This window comes from Zeus faber, assembly GCF_960531495.2.
Source record: "Zeus faber genome assembly, chromosome: 16".
In the NCBI taxonomy this organism is placed as follows: Eukaryota; Metazoa; Chordata; class Actinopteri; order Zeiformes; family Zeidae; genus Zeus; species Zeus faber.
This window is the reverse complement of record NC_137202.1, coordinates 19,978,011-19,993,617: the sequence shown is the minus strand read 5'-3', so window position 1 is coordinate 19,993,617 and position 15,607 is coordinate 19,978,011. Positions and strand designations below refer to the sequence as shown.

General features: G+C 46.4%; 1 protein-coding gene across 1 annotated transcript in view; it reads right to left on the bottom strand.

The window, feature by feature from the left end:
- Positions 1-14,888, bottom strand: part of LOC307242081 (inactive phospholipase D5-like) — a gene marked incomplete at both ends in the record, with an annotated part of 59,566 nt that extends 44,678 nt beyond the window's left edge. The window contains one exon of the mRNA XM_080016416.1: positions 14,730-14,888. Coding sequence (XP_079872542.1) covers positions 14,730-14,888 — 159 coding nt within the window. The remainder of the gene's footprint in view (positions 1-14,729) is intronic.
- Positions 14,889-15,607: the final 719 nt, after the last annotated feature.

Genomic DNA, 15,607 nt, shown 5'->3' with positions numbered 1-15,607 from the left:
CGAGAAAAAGGCGTCAAACCATCGGAAGCAGAGCCACAGCAATTAGCACGGCGGCAGCGGCACACGTTCGCACATATGGAGTGGGGCCTTCGCAATTGGTTCTGGCAGACAGCTCTGAAGGCTCAAAATCGTGTCGGCGTCCATCCATCCATCCATCCATCCATCCATCCATTCATCCATGTATCCCTTCATCCATCCATCCCTTCATCCATCTTTCCATTCATCCATCCATCCATCCCTTCATCCATCCAACCAGCCCTTCACTCCCCCAATATGATGCTTGTCAGACTAGCCCTGCTCTGCTCTCTTTACGCCCCCGTCCCCTCTCCCCTTAATAGAACCATGGCATTCTGTTGTGCTGCTGCTATTCTGATGGATAGATATTCAGTATATATAGATAGATTTATAGACGCCGTGTGCCGCTCCCACGGGAACACTCTGCTCTCGCTGCACCAGTGTAGTGGTGGAACACCTCCGCTAGAGGGAAGTCTACTGTAAAGTAGATATTGAATATCACAGAACGCACGAGGAGATGGGAAAGAGGGCAGCAGAGAGAAAGGAACGGAGCGGAAACATTATATGGATTGGATATGCCAGCGTCCCTTCTCATTACACGCTGTAACTGCCGATCCTGCACTCCTATCATGTGATTACAGTTTCACACTCGCACCCAACCACACAAACATACATGCACGCCCATAGAGCCAACTCTGTCATTTCACAGCCAGGTTCAGGACGGCGGCTGCCGCATTTGTCGGTCACGTCGGCAGACGTGGAGCTGTCAGACGACGCGCATCATGACGGGCCAAGTTAGAGCGCCCCGCTGCTCAGTGTCAGCCATTGCTGCCAGCCACGCAGTGTGGAAGACAAGTTAGCTTTCTACACCACGCCCTTCAAGCGAAGCACTTAGAGCACTCGATTTGGATGGTTGGAGTTGCACTCAGCGGCAAACACTTGACATAATTGGAATTGCAACACCACACTAAGAAACAATTTCCCTTGGGTAGGTTACAAAAACAGGCGATCTGCTGGTGAAATAATTAAATAATTCCTTGCTGGTAGTTGGAGTAAAAGAGTAAAATAATAAAATGCTCAAATAAGAAATAACCAGCCGGTCATTATTGCAAAATAACTCCCTTCAGAGTAATACCATTCACCTTGTCGAGGGTTATTTTTGCAATAATGCTAATAATGTCTTAAATATTGAGGCCAGCATGAAGTCATTGGGTGCGTATATGTGTGTGTGTGTGTGTGTGTGTGTGTGTGTGTGTGTGTGTGTGTGTGTGTGTGTGCGCGTGTGTGTATGTGTCTGTGTGCACGTGCTTGTGTGTGTGTGTGTGTGTGTGTGTGTGTGTGTGTGTGTGTGTGCGTGTGTTTACCCCCGAAATTGAGACAGTATGTGTTCACATATGCACATGCAAGCCTTCACAAGGCAACAACACACAGAGAGGATTCACATCAATGGCAGATGTTTCTACCCGTGCAGAAATTCAGTCTACACCATACCGTGCAGTGTGGCAGGAAATGCATCATGGCAACTTTAATTGATTGTGTCACTGCAGGATCCCAGAGGTGTGGCGGAAGGAGGGGAAGCTAGTTGGAGAAGCTGATGGGCGGGATCACACGTTGGAGTGAGTAACAGAAGATTGCTTCACTCTTTATCTCTCCTTTGTTTTCCCTGCTTGCGTCCAACTTCTCACACATGCACGTCGCAGGTACAAGCGTTTGAAGGAACGCCCTGAATAATGATTAAAAAAGCATGATGTTGTGATTTCTGTGTTGTGAAAATAAATCGACCTTACTGAACACATTTTTTCACATCATAGGAAGATAGATTTCCTAGTTTTATACTACTTAGTATTAACATCCTGGAGGGTGTGTGCCTGAATGTTGCATATGATGCCACCAGTTCTCCTAAAAAACTATTTGCATGTGCAAAAGAAGAGAGAATAGATCCTATATAGTCTACATCAAGGCTGGTGATGGCTTCTCATGTACAGGTTTGGACCAGAGCCAAGAGAGCTTCTCCTGAGTCAGCTTATTTCTGCCCCATCTCCATGCACCGCTCAAGGCTCCGTGCATAGAATGCTGCAGGGATCATCGCCACTGGCCGTGAAAAAAGGATCATGTTTTTTTATGTTGTTTTGTTCCAATGAATACTTTGCTCTCTGAGAGACTTCCTCAGTGTGTTACCTAGTAGGGAATCCAAACTGCTGGCATAGCAGCTGCATTCAGCATGTACATTAAGGGTTTTATTTGGCTATTTATATTCTCAGATAGGGACGACGGAGCCTGTACAGAAACAAATAGAGCAGACAAATTACTTGGTGGTGTTCATTTAGACCGTAGTTCCGGACCATTAAATGAACAACACACACATTTCACATGTTAAGTGCTATCAATGACTATGGCTCAGTCGTCCCCTGTGATGAAAAACATCCTAGAACGCTATAGACTGTTGTTCAGATTGGTGCAGAAGTGTCGGAAATTATTGTTCTCGGGCCCTGTATTCTACTAAGATTGTGTAGTGTAGTTCAGTGTAGTGTAGCGTGGTCTAGTATAGTGCAGTGTAGTGTAATGTCGTGTAGCGTGGTCTAGTATAGTGTAGTGTAGTGTGGTCTAGTACAGGGGTGGGCAAACTACGGCCCGCGGGCCACATCAGGCCCGTTGGTCTTTTTAATCCGGCCCGCCGAAGATTGGTACAGAATTCATAATTATGACTGCATTCATTTCACCTTGACCTGTAATGCCTGGCGTTTCACCAGGTGGCGCATTAGGCGCAGTGACTTGATTTTGCGGCGCCCAAGCTACTCTCTGTAATTACTCTGCTACTACTCTGAACCCTTCTACAACAATGAGTGGGCCAAAGAAAAGTCCACAGTGAGTGCCGAGTGTTTAACAAGGAATGGACAACTACATACTTTTTTACCTAGGTCTGGTCAAAGGCTGTATGTCTTATTTGCCAAGAAATGATTGCGGTTTTAAAGGAATACAACAGCCCTCACTTTTCTACCAAGCATGCTAACACGCTAACAACCAATCAAGGCATAACGGACGGCTACCGCTCAGAGGTTGGATAAACACCTTTATCCGACAAACTGCCATCCAAGAGTCAAGCACGAAGGCAAGTTATTTGTTGGCATTCAAATTAGCAAAAGCCAGCAAGCCTTTCTCCGTGGGGAGTTTCTCATGGTAGAGAGTGCATGGTAGAGACAGCAGGTATCTTGTGTCCTGAGAGGAGTTTTTGGCCATGGAATCCCTAAAAGGGAAAACACGGGGAGAGGACTTGTGTGACAGTGTGTCGGCGGTCATCAAGAGGCACAAGCTACCTTGGAGTACCCTCGCCAACGTTACCACAAAGGGATCGCCAAATCTGACGGGAAAAAAGGTCGGACTGCTCAAAAGAATCCAGGGGAGGGTGAAAGAGGACAACCCTGAGCAGGAGGTCATTTTGCCTACACTGCATTATTGACCAGGAAGCACTGTGTAAATCCATATTGCAGCTTGACCACTTGGTGAAGCCAGTTGTAAAACTTGTTAACTTTATTCGAGCGAGGGGACTTCACCATCGTCTGTTTATTAAGTTTCTTGAAAGAAACTGACGCTGATCACAGGGACTTGCTTTACCATTCAAATGTCCGCTGGTTAAGTTTGGGGAAAGTAAGTCAACAAGTGTGGGAGCTCAAACAGGAGATGATCTCATTTTTGGAGCTACTTGAGAACGCTGACAAGTTTCCTGAGCTGAGTGACACAGATTGGATTTGTGATTTAGCTTTTGCTGTGGACATACTGACACACATGAATGAGCTGAACGTGAAGCTACAAGGGAAAGACCAGTTTGTGCATGAAATGCATACAAACGTCAGAGCCTTCAAAACCAAGATGGCTTTACTCTCAAAGCAAATGCCAAACAAGTCATCCGCTCATTTCCCCACACTGGCAATGTTGAAAGAGGCCAACGTGAAAAAATACAGGAAATCACTGGATGACCTGCTCGAAGAATTCTGTCGGCGGTCGGTTCTCTGATTTTGGAAAAATTGACAAGTCACTTCAGCTGGTGTCATGTCCCTTCTCACAAGACCCTGAAACGGCGCCACAGGAGTGGCAGTTGGAACTGATTGATCTCCAATGTGACACCGTCTTAAAGGAGAAGTTCAACTCTCTTCAACTGGAAGAGTTTTATGCTTCATTAAACACAGCCAAATTTCCAAACATCCAGAAGATGGCACAGAGGATGCTGGTGTTGTTTGGCTCTACGTATGTGTGTGAACAGACTTTTAGTGTGATGAACCCCAACAAAGCACCCCACAGATCCCAGTTGAGTGACGAACACCTCAGATCTGTTCTGAGAATTGGCACAACAAAACTAACACCAGACTTCGATGCACTGGCAAAAATGGGTGATCAACAACACTCTTCCCACTAAAAGGTAAGTGTATCAACACTGTAATGCTTTTTTTTCTGTTTATGTTTGATATGTATGCATCTTGTGCTGACCTGGCCCGTCTGTCAAATTTTAGAAGTCAATGTGGCCCCTGAGCCAAAAAGTTTGCCCACCCCTGGTCTAGTATAATGTAGTGTAGTGTAGTGTAATGTAGCGTGGTCTAGTGTAGTGTTGTATAGTGTACTGTAGTGTAGCATGGTATAGTATAGAGTTGTGTAGTGTAGTGTAGTGTAATGTAGTGTAGTGTAGCGTGCGCTAGTATATTGTAGTGTAGTGTATTGTGGTGTGGTGTGGTGTAGCATAGTGTTGTGTGTGGTGTAATGTGTTGTGGTATGTTGTAGTGTAGTGTAGTTTGTGGTGTAATGTGTTTTGGTGTGGTATATTGTAGTGTAGAGTAGTGTAGTTTGTGGTGTAATGTGTTGTGGAGTGGTATATTGTAGTGTAGTGTAGTGTAGTGCAGTGCAGCATTGCGCAGCATTGCACATACACCTGGTGCTGTGTGAATGACACTGGTAGTAATGAGGGTCCAAGCTCCACAGCACCGTGCGACCGGCTGGACTCCGCAGGGAGTCATCTCTTCTCAAGCAGAGTGAATCAGTAGGATAATAATAGAGACTGGCCGCAGTGGCCTGGAAAGAAAAAGTTATGATGTTAATAAGTCTTGCTTGGAAATTGGGAAGTGAAAGGAAACAGGAAATAATGGAGACAGGAGAGAAAATGCACACTGGCATGTGTCTTAATTGCTGAGTAGGCAGTATACAATGCAAATTAATATTGTCGGCTGTACAATGAATATTATACGTCCTATACATAATGACAGAGAAATATATTCAGCTACTAGAATGGTCCCACCAAAAATATAGGGCCTCTACAAAAGCAGCTTTCTAGTAACAGAAAACTTTGGACGATTCATTAGTATGTTTGGGTGCAGGGAAGCATTGAGTTATTCCAAAAGGAAACACCCCTAAGAGGACCATGTTACCATAGTTTACAGAATTAGGATTCTATACTCCACGCCATGGCGTGTGTTTAACATTTGAACACCAAATACACACAACCACTCCGCACAAATGTTTGATATGCAGGTATGCGGTGGCAAACCCATAACGACGGCACTTCCTCTCCAGCACAACACCAGATATTGCTCTCTAATATAATATATACATAATATATTCTGGTGCGTGAGTCATAACGATCCTGGACTCTGTCTCTTCTGCCTCAACCTCACAATCCGACAGTAAACACATTACACACACATTACTTTATTTTTTAATAAAGTTGGTGCAGTTGGTGCAGAATTAAGTATGTCTTTCTTTCTGTGTGTGCGTGTGCGTGTGCGTGTGCGTGTGCGTGTGCGTGTGCGTGTGTGTGTGTGCGTTGGCGTGGTGTGTGTTGGCCTTGAGATGCTGCAGGGTGAAGAACGATGCGTATGAGTGTATATCAACTGTGAGGGTGTACAAAAGTGTTCAACTAGGGAACGGGAAAATATTGTGAGAAGACTTGATTGATTGTCATTGTATCAGAGACACACACACACACACACACACACACACACACACACACACACACACACACACACACACACACACACACACACACACACACACACACACACACACACACACACACACACACACACACACACACACACACACACACACACACTGCCTTAGATTATTTTCACATGAGAAAAGACCTCCCTCTTGTGTTTGAACGGTGTTAGTGATGCTTATCAAAAACCACCTCTGAATAAGTCAGCCTGAATATCTTGATAAGAAATAACTTGGTCACGGCTTTGGTAAAGGTGGTTATAGAGAATGCATATGATCTGTGTTCGTTTTCAACCCCGGAAAATGCCAGCTGTCCTTATGACCTGAGCTTCAGTCCAACAGGATTGAGAGCCCTGTTCCTCAACAAAGGTCACCATTATTTTATTTGCAAGATGTTAGCAACGTTGCATAATGTACAATGACTGTTTTGATCGTAGTTTCACTTTTAACTCCCTAACTATAGTCAAACATGTATGGAATTTTTCTTGGATCGTATCCAACAATAAATTCCCAGATTGCATCCCAGGGACGAAATTCTGCGGCCCTTGATATGAAAAATGTGGATAATCACTGATTTAGACCCTACAATTTTGCCTTGTCCAACTTAAATAGGACAACATTTCTATCTTAATATAAGGCAGACAGTCAATGGAAGAACATCTGAGACATCGAAGCATCTATTTTAAGTCGGTGAATAGCCTGGGTGGGCGGGCGTGCCGAGAGACAAGGCCAAAGTGTGCGCTTGCCCGCGTGGACCACGTTGAAGGAACCAGCACCACGGACAGTGACCGCACACTCTGACGGGGCCCTGCACCGTTCAGCACCACGGCCACGTCCACTCCACGCCGAGCTGAGGGCTGTCAGTCAGATTTTTCGCGAGGGTGCGGACCTCCCAATTTTCAAAATTCAAGTAATTCAAGATGGACACGTTCGGAAGGTTGTACAACTAAGTCCGCAGGTACAATCTGTACGATCCATCCATGCCTGACCATAAAAACAACCAGATGGCGTTGAATTCATGGGATAGCGCCGTCTCTGTCTTTGTAATGTTTATACCAACATTAATAAATATACATACATTTAAAGCTTTCTATTCAAATATTACTGCTGTTTTCTAGTTATTCAGATACTTCCCTCAGGACTTCTTTCTAAATTTTGTCTTTGGACAGAGACGGCGCTACCTCCTTGAATCTCCTTGAATCTCATTGAATCTCCTTGAATCTCCTTGAATCTCCTTCAATTCAATGCCATGTGATTATTTTGTGGGCACGCATGGATGGATCATACAGATTGTACCTGCGGACCTCTCTGCACAACCTTCCTTCGGAACGCGTCTTCGTCATCTTGAATTACCTGAAGCACACGGCGCGGAGTTCCAAAAGTTGGGAGGCGGGTGCCCTCGCGCAAAATCGTCAAGCAGCGCAAAGACGCCTTTCATGGTGCGCGCACTATTCAACATGGCGGCTACGGCGACACTAAAGCAGCCGGCTACCGCGCTTCCACTGCTGCCTCCTCCCGCGACTCCCACCGCTCCCGCGCTTCCACTGCTGCCTCCTCCCGCGACTCCCACTGCTCCCCTGATGAAACTTGCGACAGCGAGCGAGCAGAATGTTGAATTGTGAGGGACGCTGGTGTAAGCAGTAGAAAGCAACGTTGAAACGTCTGAATGTCATAACTGGAAAGACACGGAAGAACTTTCACAAACATTAAGTTAAAAAGAAAAAAGAAGTTGCGGAGCAAGTCCCAAACCTCGAGTTCACTCCGCTGGCACCCCTCCAGATGCTTTAGCCTGGACACCATTTTACACCAATGACACAGGAAATTCAAGAAGAGGCTGAAACCAAATGTTGAGGCAGCTTCGGTACGGACCACATTTGATGCATCACATTTGGCATAAAAAGCAACAATTTTTACTAGCAGCATCCAGCATGTCATAAGGGCGAAGGAGGGGGGACGGCGTGGAAGGCTCTGTTCCAAAGAGACAAAATGTTGCTGGTCCCTGTGTGTCCTTATTCCCGATCAATTTCCTCTTCCCTGATGCTCTGGATTATGTTTTGTCTCCCTCTTCATGCCTCTTTGTGAGTGGAAAAATGCACATGATCAATTCTTTGAATGATGTTTTACATGTTTTATATCAGACAAATAGTATGTTACATCGCTTTTAAAACACATTGCCTTGGGGGTTTTAATGAGTCCCTCAGAGTTCATAAGAGACTGTTCTTTCTAAACAATGCCTACTGGAGTATTAAACAACAGATCACATTCCCCCCCAGGGGGCTCGACAGAGAATTGTGATTTGCTTTTTGGCACGGTAAGACTGCACCTGTGACCTGAGTTTGACTGTTTGACCACTATATGAGCTCTCATTGTTGATTTGCCGATTGAGGGGGCATAGTCCACAACCTTTCATGTCTTTAAAGGCCTCTTCAAGTAAAGTAGAGGCAGACTGATCAAGACGACTGCTTCGGAGCAGCTCTGAATCTTTCTCTTTATTCTGCAGAAAAAATATCTCTAATACTCTCAGTTTTGTTTTCCTGTAGCGGGCAGATGAACCTCGCCGACCACACAGGAGAAATCCTCCAACGCTCTTCCTCTGCAACTCTCTTTCTCTGCCCTCGTCCGAGATGGTTGAAGAGAGAATCGCTCCTTTACTTAAAAGAAAATCCCAAAAAGACCTGCGGACAGTAATGAGATGGCACACGAGGCCGGCTGCCAAGTACTCCATTTTATTGTTTTGGCTTCTCGGTCGCTGGCTGTTCCTCTCAAGGTGAAAAAAAAAAAAAAAGAGTCAACCAATCACACTTGATGGGGAGAGTTGAACCACACTTTTCACGAGTTGGGGGATTTGATATATGATGCAATGATGAAATGAACAGTCCAATCAAAAATCAGCAGAGCAGCAGTTATCATGAATGAAAATGCACGATATTAAATGATACAATAATGTAGACCATGAAAATGAATCACAGATGGAATAATAACAAATCCTATGTGATGGAATAAACCAATAATGTGAAGACATCACACGTCATGCAACAATCACTTGGACTAAAAGCATAAAGAAAATGTAAATTGAAAATTACAGTAAGAAATATATCTGCAGGCAGCAATACACGGGGTACTGTAGTTTATGTATTACAGGTTTAGGAGGTTCCGAGGTTCCGGAATCTGCACTCTGTGATTAAATGAAGGGTGCGTTTTAAGCCTCCAAATTGGCGTTTTCGGAAGGCGCGCCATGTCAGCTCCAGAGGGCCTCATCCCTGCTGCGAGGAAGCACCAGTGCTCCGGCTGTATGATTGGCTGTTGGTGTTTGTATTCACCCTGGCCTCAGTTTGGTTTCGGGGTACGTGGCGTGGGGATGGTGTGGTTTGAGCAGCCCCACCTGACCCGGATCTAGTTGATTGGGATCAGAGTGGCTGCATCCCTGTTGCCCGTTGGTTGGTCTAACGAGCAACTGGTTAAAACCCCCATCCCCACACTCACTCAAGAGAGAGGAGCCCTTGTCATGACACATGTCCATCTGCTCCTGGCTTGTTCCAAGTAGCCCACACTCTACAACAAACTGGTGTCTACAACCCCCGTCTTGTGTGTCTCTGTGCAGGAGAAACACGCACAACTGCCACAGTGGTTCTTAATCACACACACGCCTCGTTTGTAATGTCTAACCACTACAGAGCGATGGAGTCTACACCGTGCACCGGACACCACTCGAATGGATATTTATAGTTAATAGTATGACGACGTCACAAAGCGTCACACTATAAATATCATACCGTTACTTTGGGTCAGTTTTTGTCGTGTTTTTTAACTTATTTCTGCTCTGTAATGTAAATGGATTGGTTGGGATGAAACTTGAACCACGTGATGTTTGCGACGTCCCGGTTCCAACGAGACATCAACCCGCTGTTTGCAGCTGAAAAGCTGGAAAGTAATTGCAGGAAGCAGGAAAATAATTGAACAATAACAATGGGGGGATAATAACAATAAGAGAAACTAGACATACGAGTTAAAGAGACAAAAGAAGGAAGGGAAAAGGAGAGAAGACAAGATGAAAGGATAAGACACAGACAAGACGGAAGCAGGGATTAAGAACGATAAGGACAAGACAAAGAAAAGAAGAGAAATAGAGATTGAAAATCATTAAAGTTAAAAGTTTTTTTTACCAGTCTATTGGTCGGCTCCCCTGTCAAATGATGAAAAGCCCAAAGATCCCTAGACTGACCTAGTTGATGTTACCCACACCAACTAGAAATGTCTTACCGTACATGGAAGGACCCTATTGCTGTCACAGCATATGGCATGTCAATCCAGCCATCCTAACCATAAGACCCCCATCCCTATAAATGATCAAGGTTTTCCCTTCTGTATCTACTTAAAGCAAGAAACACACATCAACAGGTGTGACTGTCTCAGTCCTCATCTTGGCTCCAGAAACCAAAATTAACATCATGCCGTTATAATAAAAAATATATATATTCAAGACAAACTGATAAAGACTGATAAAGCATCCAAAACACCATGAAAAACTGACTAGAAATAAAGCCCAAAACCTGGACCACCAGTACCTCCATAATAAAATGATCTAAAAACTATGAAAATAAAGTTATAGCTAGCATATTAATGACAATTCATACACGCTCTGATCCTGACCTCAACAGCACTTCAGCGAAATCATTTTCTTGTTAAGTCTGCCTTTGGTTGGTAAGCTTTCTGTGGGATAAGAAGGCCGGGGGCAGTTTTACTCGACTTTACATGAAACATTAACATAGTTCAAAGTTTAGGTAATAAGGTCTTTATATATAAATGCTCAAGGTCAACTGTGACTTTTGTCTTATATCTAAAGGGGCGTTTCATTCATGTTGAATGTGTTATTAGAGGAAATGCTATCGTCAGAAAGAGTGATGACAGGCATTTGGAAACTTGACGGTAAGAGACGGAAAGTCAAAGGTTAACGGCGAGTACCGCTACGCTTGCCCTTTTAGGGTAACTAGGCAACATTAACATCCCTGCCAAAAAGCCTGCGTGGCCCAGAGCTGCTGCAGAGTTATCTGCAAAAGCCAGGCGAAGGGAGCAGCAGCAGCGGCAACCGTTTAGCCAAAGGTCAAACTGGCAAGTTCTGCTAAATGTGATGCATCCCTAACAGGGTGCAAGTAAAGGACCGGGTATAATAGCGTGACCAACATGATGGGCTGAATAAGTGTGATATAATGACTCTGGAGTTTTTTTTCTGATCGGTGCGGTGTGATGGGCCATCAAAATTTTGGCCGTTAGTTTGACCGGTGGAGAATTGGGCTGAAGGTGCCATCCATCCATCCATTTACCAGGGAGTCACATGCACTCCTTCACACGCCATCTGCGTATAGGGCTTCCATTAACTCTGTCGTAGGAGGAAGCCAGAGCGACCCCGGCAGACTCCGAACCCAGGTCACCGTTTCCCGCGGCAGCTGGACGATCAGAAGGGCTTTTATTATGTTGAGGGAGCATAGGGCTGAAAGAACGCCGGGCCTTTTATTTTGCGGGGACGAAACCCCCAGTGCGGGAACAAGCGAATGTGGGAACATTGTGCTCGCATGTCCTGTTATTTCATTGCTAGGCTGCAGGAGTGCTGCAGTCCCCCACAACTCTCACAGAGAACGCTCGATGTTTGGGAAAACTATTTGATGCCAAGTTCTAAGTGAGAATGTGAACAAAATGTGATCTCTGTATATATTCTGATGTATTGAATTATGACCCACATTGTACCATGACACCTACCATATGGCCAGATTCTGATGCACATTATGCACCGTGTCACGCTCGTGCGCGTGCGTGTGCTGGTTTGAAGAGACACTGTTTCATTGTTCTTCCCGGTTATGCATCCATAAGCAGCTCTCCGGACATCGTCCTGTTCCCAACATCAAATATTCAATGCACGCCGCTTCCTTTTTCCTCATCCTGTCGTTATAACTCACAGCTCCACTCAGAGGTGCCCTTTGGGAATACTTTTACCGTTTATCTGCAGAAAGGGGATCTTCTGCACAAAGGGGTTTGGAGGGCGGGAATCTGGGCAGTGAAGTCAAAACCAGCCAAGTACTATATAAAGCCCCTTTCGCACATGGAATCTGTAAAACTGCTGGATAAAAAATATCCGGCAAACGCCGTAGGTAGTCATTCCCACATTGCCTCCTTTATGGAAAAGTTCCATATGGAGTCTGTTCCCACATAGATGACTGTTACGGATACAGTAAGTCACGCTCGCGTGAGAGGTGTGTAATATCACGCAAGACTAGGCAACAGAATCAGTTTGTTTTTTTTGCTGTTGTTTTTCTTTTTAACCTGTGCTGTCAGCATGCTGGGCATACAACACAGAGAATTTGTGCCATTGCATTCAGGACAGAGTTAGTCTGCAAGTACAGTTCAACTTCTCAACCTGCAATACAACTCTTTCTTAATTCTTAAATCATCAACAACTGCTGCAATGACTCTGTCCTGTGGACGACTTGTAGAATGACAAGAGCACAGTTCTCTTTGGAGAACTATTTATCATGTTTTGGTCGATAAACAACTGATCGCTACTCCAAGAGGGGGAGAATCCCCACGGGTGAGACAGTTTAACATTGAAACAAAGAGCATTGGTTGGGAAAGAGCCCTGAAGCCCCTCCCCCGAGCTCCGCAGCCCTGTGGACACCCTACGGCTGCAGGAAAGCCCCGAGCAACCTGCCCTGTGGCCACAGAAGACCCCCGGGCCCCTAGAGAAGCGGGAGGGCCGGGGAGCAACCCCCACGCCCGGCCCCGAGGAACATTACCCAGTCCCAGGGAGCACGAGGAGACCCCGCACCCCAGGGGCGCACACATACAACCCCCAGGTGCAGGCACAAGACGCAGCCGCAGGCGCAGAACCCGGACCGCGGACGCCAGGTCCGACCACAGGCCCGGATCCAGGCCCCGGCGGGACCCCCATGCTCACCCACACTCCGCGAAAGGGCGAGACCGCCCCACCACAGCCGACCAGACGCCCCACCCGGCACGTCGCCTTTTACAACAGTTATACAGCAGAACAACTCGTAGTGTAATATGACCCAGATTAAAAACTTTAGTGTTTCATTATGCCATGATGGAATACCTCTCCAAAGGAGCCTTCCAAAACACAGTCAGAGCATGCCACTTAGAACTTGTTGCATGTGTCCCGTGTGTGTGCCTGTGTGTGCGTGTGTGTATGTGTGTGTGTGCGTGTGTGTGTGTGTGTGTGTGTGTGTGCGCATGTGTGCGTGTGTGTGTCTGTGTAATTTTGTAATGTGTCTCCTCAATATGTCCAGTTGTATCATAGATTCATAAATGCATACTGCTTTGTTGTTAAAAACGTTTGAACATTTAAAAACCCCTCATCTTCATTTCTTACCGTTTTGCTTTTGTCGGGTGTTTTTTCTAAGAATAATTCCAAACTAGTTGATCTATGACAGGGGTCTCAAACTCGCGGCCCGCAGGCCAATTGAGGCCCGCGGGACGATATTTTGTGGCCCCCTACTTGACATCAAAGTTTAGTGTTAGTGCGGCCGGCACGTTTTTCGCACACGCACCTTTTTGCCGAGTCGTTGCCCTTGGTGTTTCATATTTTTTTTATCACTTATGGGCCACCATAGCTCAGGCTCATGACAGCTTCCGGTGGTGTTTGTTGACAAGTTAGCCAACGTGTTAGTCACTTGGTTGAAACGTGATTCCGGAGTGACACTAAGTGGAAGGAAAATATATATCCTGTCACCCACTGCAAGGTACAGAGGCCTTAGGAAGTGGGCGGACTCAACAAGAGTAATCAGTGACCTAATAAAGACAGCAGAGTGTTGCAATAGGAAAGGGAAAAGAAGTTGTACTTTTTTTTGGAATACTTGAAACCCTTTCTTTGTGGAATACTTGATGCGGCCCAGCCTCACCCAGACTCTACCTCCAGCGGCCCCCAGGTAAGTTGAGTTTGAGACCCCTGATCTATGACAATGAAGCGTAATAACATCAACACCAGAAAATGAGCTGACGATCGACACTTCGACAGAAACCTTTGGAGGTAAAGGTTGCTAAGCAACTGACTTTGTTTGGTTGTCGGCATTTTTACGATTGGTTGGAGACGCACGCACGATACGGACAGACAGCTCGGACACACGGCCCTCCCGGATCCGTTGTGTTATTTGGGAATGTCCGAATGTCCTCGCTGCACACTCAGCTGTGATATTTGAGAGGAGATTTCTGCGCTTGTTTTTTTTTAAGCATTTCTGTAATAAATCTTTTATAGGGCTTAAAAGATGCCGTGTCGCGTCCTACACCCGGCCTGTTGCATACTGGCTATGTAAAATACAGACTGCTTCCGGTTCGCTTCTTGATAAAACAAATCACCTGATTGGTGGATTTCTCGTGTACGACCGATTGCGTAAAACTCAGAGAGAGGAAGGCAGCACAATTTTCCCTTTCGAGGACAATAATTAATGGGAAAACGACTCCACTTCGATTTTTCTAAACTCTGTTGCTAACGATCAGAATTAAAAATGGTCTTGTTTTGTCGTTTTCCGATTTTAATTTCGGAACAAGAACGGAACGGAAGGTAGACGGACCGACTTGCACCCCGTCGCGCCCGACGTTTTAATTTCTTACTGGACCATTCTGACATTCGAGGTTGATGGTTTCAGCCCCCGGCAACCGAGTCCCCCAGCTCCGGCTCCCCCTCTCTCTCACGCGACCCCCGGCCCCCGGTTGGAAGCGTCGGGACTTACGTGTTCCAGTTTGTCCTTCCTCCGGAGCCACACGCTGGCTGAGTAGTCCTGCTGCTGCGCCGTCGTGTAGACGGCACTCGCCGGAGCCCCGGGGGCGGCGCCGGCACCGCCCATCCCCTGGCCCCTCGGGTCCAGCACCCCCACCGCTCGCATCTCCATCTTCTCGGCTGATTGACTCGTCTGAGGGATCAATCGAGGTATCGATCGGACGGTAAACGGCAAATCAGCGATTCCCTGTTAATTTGCCTCCTGTATATTCATAGTCCTGTTCGTCGCACCTTGGATTCCTTCCCGGCATGTGCCATAATCAATACACTCATGCGACGGTCCGGAATGGGGGCGGCGGGGATTTCATCCCAAGGGGGCAAGAGCGAGGAAAGCATTCTGCTCCGGTGGTCCGTCGGGCATGGCCGGAGTCATTCTCCATCTGTTTTCATTTCACCTCTTTGGCTCCAGACTCCAAGTTCTGTATTGGAATTCTTCTCGTGACTCTCGCGACGTTCGAAAACATTCCCTTTTTTGTTTATTTTCCAAGAAGGAAACGCCGGCATTTCCCCCCCCCCCCCTCAACAGGCGAAGGGAAATCCTGGTACGAAATGTCGCCGAACGGAGGGATGAGAAGTAGGCGGTCACCTCGGCTGCCCCCTTGCTGGGGGAAATAAAAAGGTTCCGTCTTGACGGGCTGTGGGTGCCGCTCCGTCCTCAGCAGACCCGGGACCGCCTCCGACTCAGGCATCCCTCATTCTGGGAGTGTGTGTGTGTGTGTGTGTGTGTGTGTGTGTGTGTGTGTGTGTGTGTGTGTGTGTTGTGAGGAGGCAATAGAGGGGACGGGGAAGAAAGAGCAAGAGGCTGTAAAAGAGAGAGAGCTATAGAGACGG